This window comes from Strix aluco, chromosome 1 (genome assembly GCF_031877795.1).
Source record: "Strix aluco isolate bStrAlu1 chromosome 1, bStrAlu1.hap1, whole genome shotgun sequence".
Classification (NCBI taxonomy): Eukaryota; Metazoa; Chordata; class Aves; order Strigiformes; family Strigidae; genus Strix; species Strix aluco.
In genome coordinates this window covers 158,371,366-158,383,442 of record NC_133931.1, presented here as the reverse complement: position 1 = coordinate 158,383,442, position 12,077 = coordinate 158,371,366, and the positions used below count along the sequence as shown (strand labels likewise).

The 12,077-nt window shown below is 49.9% G+C and overlaps 1 protein-coding gene across 1 annotated transcript; it reads left to right on the top strand.

The window, feature by feature from the left end:
- Window positions 1-1,717: 1,717 nt before the first annotated feature.
- On the top strand, window positions 1,718-2,882 carry H2BK1 (H2B.K variant histone 1). Its single transcript, XM_074849980.1, has 2 exons — window positions 1,718-1,935; window positions 2,646-2,882. The coding sequence occupies exons 1-2, from the start codon at window positions 1,816-1,818 to the stop codon at window positions 2,880-2,882; spliced, it is 357 nt and encodes a 118-aa protein (XP_074706081.1). The 5' UTR covers window positions 1,718-1,815.
- Window positions 2,883-12,077: the final 9,195 nt, after the last annotated feature.

The window sequence follows — 12,077 nt, the reverse complement described above, 5'->3', positions numbered from 1 at the left end:
TAGCACATGCCATCTAGGGAAGCAGGTGGCAGTTCCCCAAATCCGGGAGTTCAAATCTGACTGTATTGCCCAGAGGATGAGCCTCTTCCCTTGCTATATAATGGCTCCCTGTGCTTAATGCTGAGTGACCAGTCACTGCTCCTTGTCCACCAAACTAAACATTTTGTTAGAAAAACAAGCTCTGTGTGTGTAGAACTGCTGGTGCCAGACACAGCTGCAGCTGTGGAGAGATACAAGGACTAACAGCCTCTTTAGCATGAGAGAGTCTTTGTGTGCTGTGACCGGTGGACAAGGTGAAACAGTTCCAGTCGCAGTGAACAGTCTCCCCCAGCACAAAGATCTCAGCTATTTACAGCTCTGTAAATCGGTGGGTGGAATGTACACCAGCAGGGGAAGCCCTGCGCTGTTCCTTATCGATGCACAGCCCCTTACAAACCAGAAGTGGTGATGTTGCTTGCTCCTTACTCCCAGTATGAGTCGTCCACTGACATCTCTTGACATTGTTAGATATCACAGAATATGCCACTCCTGTTCCCAGAAGGAACCCACTACCCCGTATCTTCAGTGCCCAAGTCCATTCCCCTTCACAAATATCCCACCTGATCACTAATGTTTCAGTTCTTGGATACAAAAAGTCCTTCTGTGATACTTAGACTCTGTTGTCATTGTGTTAGGTTAATGGCTAGGTTAACGGTTGGACTAGATGATCTTCAAGGTCTTTTCCAACCTAGATGATTCTGTGATGACATTTGCACGAGGGTGGGTGATCAGGTGCCTCCCAAGGAGGACAGGCCTAGAATAAAACTAGATTCAGCTTGCTGTATAAGCACTGGCAGAGTGACTGATGAGTAGGTCTCCTAAATTCAGTCCTTGGAAGATGTCATTTGCTAAGGGTATGCCAGTATAACGTGTGCCCCTGAGCAGGAGACAGTGTGCGTGGCAGCACAGGGATAACCAGAGTTCCCTCCCCCAGAGGTATATACTAGTATTACCCTTTTATGAAATATCTGTTGTGGTGCCTGCTGAGAGAAAGGCTTCCTTTTCTATCTAAAAGACAGAAAACTTTTCCTCTTTTGTTCACTTCTCTGCCGTGTTGCTGCACATCTTTTTTCCTGGTTTAGTTTAATTCCTGTGTTACAATTACTATTGCTAGCGTGATCACTGGTTTCCAAGATAGATCAAACACATACTCAGGGTGTTAGCCCTCCCCTCCCACTGCCCCCCTTCTGTCCTTCGAGGCCCTGTTGTGTGTAGCAGGCAGGAGTCCCAGGAGCAGGCTAGCTGTGGCAGTGGGAGGAATACTGGCTGTTGCGATGTTCATGATGCTGTCATGCAGTTGCTAGACCAATGTTCCCTCCAGTTACTGAGTCTCCACTGACTGCATTATCTGTGCCATAGCACAGAAGTCGTTCCACCTATTTGATTCTGTACCTTGAGTACTTCAATTTACACCCTTCCACCAAAGCAGGAACCCTCCTTTCACCAAAACCCTGGAAGCACCTGGGAATAGCTCTTCTCTGGCACTCCTGCCCCATGTGAATGAGACACTACAGCTCTTGCCCACCTCTTTGCCCATCTTACCCTCAAACTTTTTCTCAGGTCTGAAAGTTTAATTGAATCAGTTACTTCCAAGCTCCTCTCAGGCCAGCTGTCCTTCACTTAGTGCAAAATGAAATCATCGGTCACAGATGTGTATTTGTCCTGCTCTGTGGGGGCTGCACCTGAGGTGGGAGAGGTACTGCTGCCTTTGGTATATAACCAGCCTCATGGCATCTCCTGGTTGCTCTGTTAGAGCTTGATCTGTGGGAGTGTGAGATGAGTGTGGAAGCTGGGAAGAAACGTGGTCATGTTCCTACTTCTGGGGACAAGAAGTCTAAGAGGAAGCCAAAGAGAAAGGAAACCTATTCAGTCTATATCTACAAAGTACTGAAGCAGGTGAGTAAATGTTTCTTTTCTGCTAGAAGCTGCTTCATATGTAAAGTTACTTATGCCCATTGCACCTTAACGTTATAAAGAGGAAGGAAGGAAGGAAAATCTGCTTGTTAGTGTGATTGAAAAAAAGAATGGGTACAGGAGAGCCTCAGCTGAGTCTCAGAAGTGTGTGTGAGGGGATTCTTGAGGTAGGAGACAAGAGGTGGATCTAGATCAGAAAGGGTTTCCTAGAGAGAATAAGCTTTAGTGCAGGGTTCAGCCTAAAGAAATAACTGAGTAGCAGTCAATAGGGCAAGAACAGCTGCTGCTAGCCCTATGAGTAAGCATTAAAATCTTTCTGGTAGTTTCTGTGGGGGAAATGAGAAGAGAATTTTGAGAGGGTGCCAAGAGTTGTCTAGGCTTCGGTCATCTGCATGAGCCTGTAGGCAGGACTCAGAGCACGTGGGTGCTTCCACCCCTTACAGGTTTGTTTTCCACAGGGGGTTGTGCAGAGGCTCCTGCCAGTGCAGTCCCAAAGCCGCTGTAGTATCATGGGGGCCTGATACAAGTGGAACACTACTCAAGACCTTCAGGGTGACAACTATGGGTCCCTTTGGGGTTAGAGTGCCCTGTCTGGGGTGGGAAGGGGGCCCCCATTTTTCTGGGCATGCTGGAGCTCCCACTCCCTGCAGGGCGATGAGTGTGTGTGACAGCACTTGGTTACCACCTGGCAGGTACACCCGGACACCGGCATCTCCTCTAAGGCCATGAGCATCATGAACTCCTTCGTCAACGACATCTTTGAGCGACTGGCGGCGGAGGCCTCGCGCCTGGCCCAGTACAACCACCGCTCCACCATCACCAGCCGTGAGGTGCAGACGGCCGTGAGGCTCCTGCTGCCTGGCGAGCTGGCCAAGCACGCCATTTCCGAGGGCACCAAGGCTGTCACCAAGTACACCAGCAGCAAGTGACTGGCCGGGGCCTCAATAAATTCCTGCTGCATTGACCGTGCCCTGTCTTTCATGGCGCTGCTGGGAGGGGGGGTGGGATTCGCTACCACCATGGGGATGGCACGGTGTGCGGGGAGAGGCCGCATCCAGCCGTCGGGACCCGAGGGAAGTGGGGGATGCCTAGGGTGGGGGGTGCTGTCCCTCCGTGTCGGGGTGGGGGGCTGGTCCTGTGGGGAGTGGGGTCAGAGCTTTCAGCTGGGGTGGGAGGTGTGGAGAGGCTCTCGCTCTGGTCCTGCCTGCTTCGAGAACTTTTAGCCTGGGCCCTGGCCTGCCTCAGGGTGCGTTGCATCGGTTTTAACCAGGAATCCAGAAAGGGGATGGAGCACAGATCTGTCCTAGTTTATCCCAGAGTACTGGCTGAATTACCATTCATGTGCTCCTCTTCAAGGATGTTACAGGGGAACCTCAGTGTGGGGAGTAACAGTTGGAAGCTTGATACAAACTGGTGAAATTGCTTTGGCGCTCAAATATTCTGCAGTTTTCTAGTACAACCTCTTGCAGCTCAAAGGAGCTATCTGTTGTCTTTCCCATTTACAAGGAATAAAGATGAACTAGCCACTGGACTTTGAAGTTGGTTGCCATTAGGGTCTTGTCCATGTCATAAGCACGATGAGCAGGTGGAAAACTTGTGTTAATCATGTCACACTTCCAAGGAGGAAAACTGTAAGAAAAGTTTTCTGTCAAATTAGTTTCAAAAAGGCAGGGGGCAAGAGAAAAGGTTTAAGTTTTCTAAAACCTTTTCAGATGTTTATAGAATTGGGACCTGCTGATGAAGGGAGCTCAAAGTTGAATGGAAAATCAAACCTTTTTCAGAGAAAGCTTCAACTGGGGTGTTGGAGGGTGAGGTAACAAAAATGTAGCATAGATGGGAAGCGGAAAGTACTTGACTGTAGGCACAAAGGAGGTTAAAAGCATCTGTAGGTAGTAGAGAAATTAATACAAGATTATACGTATAAAGAATGACAAAAAATATTGGAATGTCAAAGTATGCAGTAAGTACAGAAACACCATATGTTTCTAATAAAACTATTTGATTTAAAAAGTTATTAAAACAAAAAAAGCTACTTCCTTGTTCGTTTGTGGGTAAAAAGGCGTTGTTAAATAGCAGTGAGATGGGACAACTGCTTCAAGGTCAGTATGTCCATAACTTTTACCTGGGTTTTAAAAAATGGGCTGGAATTCTCTGGTCTGCTGGCATTTATTAAAAAACAGTAATAATGGAATAGCAGGAAATTGTAAGTAGAGGATCAGGGAGGAAACATGTTTCGCTCTGGTAAAGGAAGGCTGTGTTATTAGGTGTGGGTCAGTTAGTCTAGAATTAATTCCAGACAAAATGAAGGAAACCTGCTCTAAGACTTGCTTGATAATAAATTAGGGGATTGGAGCATAAGTAATTGAAGTGGTTATGTGGAGTATATCTTATTTTACCAATTCACAGGCTTGATTGCTAATGTCACAGACTTGTCATTTATAATTTTTAGAGAGATTAACTTTGGCTTTAATTAGCTCTATATGTCAACTATGGAGCAGCCAATAGCAGGTTGATTTCTTGGAGCTATCCAGTTCTCGGCAAGTTATTAACAGAGATCGTAAAGGGAGACTTTCCTTCTTGTGGAGTCCTGCAGGAGTTGGTATTCAGTCTTATGCACCTAAGAAAGCAAAACCTCCTGTTGGCTGCCTGCCCGTAAATGTATAAAAACACAGATCATGTCTTTAATCTTTGCATCATCAGTTTGAACCGTGGCCATCTGGATTTTTTTGGTAGGACTGGATGAACAGCTGCTGCTTGAAAACAACCAAATACAACTGCTAGCAGAGACTACTTGTGGGAAGCTAAGGTCATTCTGGAAGGCAGGGTGGGCTCTTCCACCATTCTCTAAACTCCTCATTTCAGTTTTCAGTTAGCAGTGGGTAGAGGGTTTTTCTTATGTTTATAAACTGTCTTCAAAGGTGTTTTGTTTTTTCTGGTGGGTTGGGGGTGTGTGGGGTGTGTGTTGTTTGTCCGGTTTTTTTCCTCCTGGTGAAAAATTCCTCCCTTTCAGGTAGAGAAGGAAGAAACGGTGCAAAAGGAGCTAGACTGATAGGAGAAACAAAGGGTATTTTCTTACTAGGACTTGTGGACATCATCTTTTCTTGCTTCCAGTGGCTTTGAAGAGACAACTTTTTCCTGCAGGGCTATAAACTGGGCTAGGACAGAGCATCCTGCATTCTGTCTTGGACCATCATGTTAATGACTGACCCTGTCTGTTTTCCCTTGGGCTAAGTGGGAAGTTCATATCCCCAGATGCTTCCTACATGAGTGAGCCAGGGCCCTGAAGAGAGCATTGGCAGATTCTGCCTGTCCACACACAGCCTGTGCAGCCCACAGGGCTTGAGTGAGTGTTGTATCCCAAGTGATGGTGAAGGGCATGACCTCCCAGACTGCGGTGGGACAGCTGGACTGCCCCATGAGTGCAGCACCTTCTTGGGGTGTGCAGGGCTGTCCCTAGGTTCCTGCATGCGCGTGCTGCCTTGGGGTCTGTGGTGGAGTGAAGGGAAGATGTGGGCTATATTCTGAATGGAGATGTGGTGGAGGTCCTTTGTCAGCTTCACCCTGGGACTGGATGCCTGGTTTAGTGATCTTACCCCTGTACTGGGCACTGGTGAGGCCACACCTCAATTACTGTGTTCAGTTTTGGGCCCCTCACTACAAAAAGGACATTGAATGACTCCAGTGTGTCCAGAGAAGGGCAACGAAGCTGGTGCAGGGTCTGGAGCACATGTCGTACGAGGAGTGGCTGAGGGAACTGGGGGGGTTTAGTCTGGAGAAGAGGAGGCTGAGGGAAGACCTCATCGCCCTCTACAACTCCCTGAAAGGAGGGTGCAGAGAGCTGGGGATGAGTCTCTTGAACCAAGTAATAAGCGATAGGACAAGAGGGAATGGCCTCAAGCTGTGCCAGGGAAGGTTTAGACTGTCTATTAGGAAGCATTTCTTTCCAGAAGGGGTTGTTGGGTGTTGGAATGGGCTGCCCAGGGCAGTGGTGGAGTCCCCATCCCTGGAGGGATTTAAGAGTCAGGTTGACCCAGCACTGAGGGATCTGGTGGAGTTGAGAACGGTCAGTGTGAGGTTAATGGTTGGACTGGATGATCTTCAAGGTCTTTTCCAACCTAGATCATTCTGTGATTTTCTTCTAAGGTCACCTAGTGGCAGCAGAAATTGGGGTAGGAGCGTCAGGAAGAACCAGAGCTGTGGTAAGTCCCAGGTGGCAGTATGTGAGGCAATCCTGGACTTCACAAAGCTTGTGAGGTGATGCTGAGTCTCATGAGCTATGGAGCTGTGACAGATGCTTGTCTCAGTCTGATCAGGGTCAGTCTGGCTCAGTACTGTGGGCCAGACAAGATGTACGTGATGCTCCTACAGAGAGTACAGGAGGCAGCAGAAGTGGGACTGAGCGTATCACCTTCAGTCCCAGCCCTGCTGCTACGGTGTGGGGCTGGCTGGGGTGGGAGGGAAGAGGTTGTACCTGGTGCTCTGTTTCCTTTTGACTGTAGGACAGCATCGAAGAGTGTTCTTTTCCTAGTGTCCTGCCTGCAGGCCAGAACTGGCCCTGAGCACAGGTGTTGGAGCAGCATCTGGTCCAGCAGGGCCATAATTTTATTTCCTGCAGCCTTTGTGGCCGGTTGTGCTGTGGGGAGAGGCTGTGCAGCTGGCGCAGGTGGCAGGGCGGCTGCGTCGGGGCTGCCTGCGAGCCAGGCTCATGGGGGGGACTCGGCTGGCTGCGGTACATCGGAGGCAGGCCTGGGAGAGTCCAGCTGAAGAGCGGGATTGTCAGCAGGCTGCTGTTACACCTAGAAGGTGAGCTGTCCATCTCCTCGCCCAGTCTGTTACATTGCTCCCTAGGCCACAGGGCCTATGTTTACTGCCCCTTTCCAGCAGCACTCCTGTTTCCCTAGCTGTAGTATGTGCAGTCCTGCTTTTTGTGGGATGGAGAGCGCTCATGAATAGCTTGGAACTGCAGTTCTGCTTCTGCCCTGGAGGTGGTTCTCTCCGACTACCTGATGTCAAATATATTTCTGCTGCATGGGCAAGAGCCCGGTGCTGCCCCGCTCTAAGCAGGCTGCCTGTGGACCATTCAACTTCCCTCTGTGGTCCTCTGGCTCTCTTAGCAGATAACTGGCCGTCTGCGTGGTTGATTTCTGGTGAGATGAGCGGATGTCTCCTGGAAGTGTCTGGTCGAGCATCTAGCACAGGGTGAGCCCAAGAGGAGTAATGCTTTGGTGGCGCAGGTGCTTGATTCTCCAATACTGCAATTTGTCCATCCTGCTTCATCTGCTTCATGTCTCCCTTGCCCACCCCCCCCCCCTTTTTTTTTTACCTCCCCTAAAGGCTGGAGGAATGGAGTTGGTGGTTGGCCTCATATCCCTCTTGCTGCATCCCTGTGTTTCATCACAGACTGGAAGGGCAGCTTGCAGCGCAGATGCACCGAGCTTGAGAGGCAGGAGGAGTTGTTGGCTCTTGGAATGGTGAGTTCTGCACTGAACCTACCCAGATTGTCTTTTTTGCATTTCCTGTATGGGGGCGGGTTCATCTCTCACTGTGCAGGGGTCATGCTGCTTGTTTCCCCCCCAGTACTTCCCCATGGAGCTGCCCTGGTGCACCTGCACAGGATGTCACACACAGTCTTCCTTTCCTGAGGGGTCACTCTGCATGCTTAGCACAGATCAGCTTTTGCGAGGACTGCTCCACAGCTCAGCTTCTTCCAGAGTGCACTTGTGGTTCCATGCCCTGTTTGTGCCATGATGCTCTTCGTGGGTCAGGTGAGACCTGAATGAAGTTGCTTTGGGAGGAGGGAGTAGACTCTGCTAACCAGCAGGGACTTAAGAAATTGGTCACTGTGAGAATGACCCAGAAGCACTTGGGTTACAATAAAAATCCAACCTTAACTTGGAGCCCATGCAGGCACTCTTCCAAAGTGTCTTGGGACCTCCTTGGTCTGTGTGAGTCTGTCTTTTTCCAGGTCTGCCTGTGTCCTTGCAAGTCTCCAGGTGAGTTCTTAATGCTGCAGCACTGTCATGTTGCATGTCCCTGGCCCTATGTCTATGTCCATCTGATTTGTTCTTACCAAGCTATACATGCCCATGGGCTAGAAGCAACCTCTTTTTTTTTTGCCTTGGTCCTCTCTTCAAACCCCTTAAAAAGAACACTATAGTGTGACAAACTGAATCAAAGTGTTCATAAAAATATCAGTAATGCCTGCATTCTCTGTTTTCCTTTTTGTAAGAGAACAATGACTTAAGAGTCTGTGCTCTTTTCTCTCGTAGGGTGGGGGGCCATGTGGCAGAGTGTCTCTCTGGTCTCTGATGAGTGGTGCAGGTTTGAGGGGAGGGAAATTTTTGGGCAATGGAGGCTGGCACCAGTGTGCAGACCTGTGTGCGTTTCTCTTCCCATGTTGCTGCGTCCCTTGGCAGCAGTGCTGCCAGGTGGCTGCTCTGGTGCATCATTAGATGCTGTTCCAAATAGCATAGGCAGGAATGGTTCAGCACTCAGAGGAAAATGAGCTGGTGATGGATAGCTGTGGTGATGCCAAAGCAGTTAAAATATGAACCTCTGAAGTGCAGCCAGGGTTCCAGCAAGGGACTCTCATTCTCTTTGTGCTCATCCGCTGGCATGTGGGGACAGAGCTGGTCTATGTCCCTTCCCTTTTCTGGTTTGGTCTGAGGTAGGCTGTTGTCTCTGAGTAATGGCAACTCATGGTGGCCCAGAATCCCTGCCTGGAGAATGGAAGATGAGTGATGATCAAAGGTCAGACAGACACTCCTCCACGAGCACACACCTGGCTGTCTGAGGCTCTGTTGTTATTCCTGATGCTGCCAGCACTGTAATGGGACTGAGGGTCTGTGGCATCCTTGGAACCATGCCTCTATCTACATTCTCCCCAGTAAGGATTGCTGCAAATAGTTTGTTTCCTTGTTTGTTCTCTCTCTTCATACCCTGTTCACTCTGGAGTCTTGGATGTAGCCAACAATAATGCTGCTTCCTTCATCTCCGCTGCTTGGGATTGTGCAGTGGGGGTGGTATTCAGAAGTCAATTATGTGAAAAAGTAAGTCTTATTTGATATCTGTAATTTCCGGGGCCGTATAACAATAGGGGTCAGAAGGCATCCTTGTTTTAATGTCTTCTCCTTGTATAGCCCTGTATTACCTGCTGCCAAACACGAGGGGAGACTGAACAACCTGCTGTCTGGTAAGGTGCTTCCCGATGAGGAGCTGCAGCCAGGACTGCTGGAGACCCAGTGACTGACTTGTGGTGCCCCTGGTGCTGAGAAGCTTGGGACGGGGCAGAGGGCTTCTCCGGGGCCTGAGATGAGAAAGGGGATGGGGACAAAAAGCGTGTTCTCGCATAAGCAGTGTGTACTGGGCTGGGCTCAGGACTGTTACCTAGTGGTACCCTGCGTGGTCTCCAAGTGGGAGGAGGATGATGCTTCCATGTGGCCCCATGCAGGGTGTGGAGCTGGAGAAGAGGATGACATGGGCAGAGTGGCCCCATGAGGAATGGCTGCTGCAGGCCACACGCCGTTTTCCCATTAGCGAGTGTTTAGTTCAGCGTTTTAAATAATTGTGTCCTCGGAATGATATTTAAAATCCATTTGGGAGGCAATGAGGCGGGAAAGTGCCTGTGCCATTGTGATGACGCTGCGCAGGCCGCGCCACACATGCATATTACAAACTCGTTACAGGCTCGTTTACACTCACGCTGCTCACTCCCTGCACAACCTCTTTCTGATGCTCCTAATGTTTCTTCCCCACTATGGCTGCTTCTGCTTGGCACCAGGGAGAAATTTATTTGATAAGGCAGACCTGGTGTCATCTGCAGCAAAAGGAGCAAGGGGCAGGGTCACAGCAGTCGGGTGCTGGCCTTTGGAATGGGGATGTGCTGGGCATGCTTGGGGATGTGACTGTCTCTTGGGTGTCCTGTCCTTCAGCTCAGTGCAGAACTGTGCTCACTTTCTGACAAGCCCTTACACTTGTGTTATTATTGCAGGCTTCAGACCCTGCAGCCCCAAGGCTTTCAGCTGCTGTGCTCTGGGCACAGCTGGGAGAGGAGTTGCAGCACCTGTGTTGGGCTGTGAAGCTGAGTTACCAGCATGTGCTTTTGAATGTCCACGGGAAGCTGCATGAGCTGGAGGGACTAGGCATGAGAGAGCAAATGGAGCAGCAGCTTCGGCAGCAGTTCCTTGAGTGCTGGTTAGTGGCTGAACGGCCTTGCTGCTATCCCTCTATCCCCATTCCTCTGACTGCTGCATGGGCACCCTCCGCTGTCCTTCCAGCCTGCACAAAATAGAAATCCTATGCGGTTGTAAGAGACTCCTGATACCACTTTATCCTCGTCCCGTTGGCCTTGGTGGTATGAGCAGTACTCAGTCTTCTCCCCTTGTCCTCTCCCTCCTGACCATGTTCAGCCCCTTCTAGCCAGGGTCCCAGCTGGGGTTTTGCTGGGTGCCACATTGTGACCAAACAGTAGTGGGGTGAGATTATAAGCCCCCAGGTATGCTTAAGGGCATGTTGGGTTCTGACATCTATGTCCCTTGCACAGCGACCTTGCAAGCTGCTTTCCTGAATAGGAAATTGATGGCTCTAGCATCTTTTTCTCAGAAAAGACTACTGAGCAGATATGAGGGCAGGAGCAAAGCTGGAGTAGGGGCAAGGGTGGTCAAATCGGAGGAGGAAGGACAGGGTATAAAACATGGGGCCTATCTGTGGCTGAGGCAGTAAATGTTCTCAGGAGGTAGAATTTTCCTCCATCCTGCACCAGGGCTGGTGAGTCTGAATTTCCAGTGCATTTGGCTGGGATGGTCTCAGGATGGAGGGGTTAATCCCACAGCTTGATGCTGAAGGGGTTCTAACTGTTATAATCTGGGGCAATGAAATGCTTTGCACTGAGCCTGGATGTGCTGCCTCCATCCGTGTTCCTGCCAGGAATCAATGGGTCATTCACAGTGTACTGCCCAAGTAAGGGGGCTGCATGATGTGGTTGGGAGGGGACTGGAGCTGCTCAAAGTGCAACACAGATCAAGAAACCAGAAGCTGAAACTTTCTAGGGTTTACATGCGTGAATTTGTAGGTGATGGTGTATTGCTCTGATTGTTCCCTCCCTCTGCACGTGCCTGTGAGTAGTAGGGCTCCAGCTGAAACCTTAACCTTGATTTCAAAGAATAGGAGTGTCTGTGGTGGATTTAGTCTTCAGGACACTACATGTCATCTTCTATGTATAGGGCTTTGGATATCTGCTCTCCACTTGCTACTTCTTGTGGCCACAGCTGTGGTGCAAGAGGTGTGAGCCCATCTTGGGTTTCCGGGTGCTTGTTTACTAGCACATCTTGGTGTGGATGGGCAATGCCAAATGCAGGCAGTTGGATTTGCACATGCGTGGGACGCTTGGCTTTCCTTGCTGAGACCCTGAGTCTTGTCTGGTGTGTTGGAGGTGGGGAGAACCTGGCTGCTCAGTCTGCTGAGCTTTATTTTTCATGTGCACTGAGGTCAGCTCACCCAAGGCTGTGCTGCAGGTCTGGCAGCTGCCCTCCCAGAAATACTCTCAGTGGCACATGTCCAGTAAGGAACAAATATTCACAGAATCATCTAGGTTGGAAAAGACCTTGAAGATCATCCAGTCCAACCATTAACCTCACACTGACCGTTCTCAACTCCACCAGATCCCTCAGCGCTGGGTCAACCTGAAAGGGGGGTGGCTCAGAGGTGCTGTAGGGAACAGGATGGGCTCTGCCATGGGGAAGGCAGCAGTTCTTCCCTGATGGTGGCAGTGGGCTGAAACACAAGCTGGGAGGGTGTGGCATGACAAAGAATGAGGGGATGAGAAGTTCTCCTGACAGATGTGGTGTGGAGATAGGGAGGCCTCAGGTAAGAAGCGCAGTGCCTTTGGGGGGTCGGGCAAAATGAAGCTGGAAGTGTGAGGCTGAAGTTCAGCTGCACCACCTTTGTAAGCGGAGTCCAGCATTATGACCTGAAGCTGATCTTAGGAAGGTGTTCATGGCTGTTTCTTCCTGGAGAAAGCTCAGCTTACCACTGCTCTGTGCAACTTGTGTCCATGTGCAGGAGGGAATTAGGCTGGGAATGGTTAATACGTGCTGTGGCCTTGAGAAACAGTGTTCCTGGTTAGA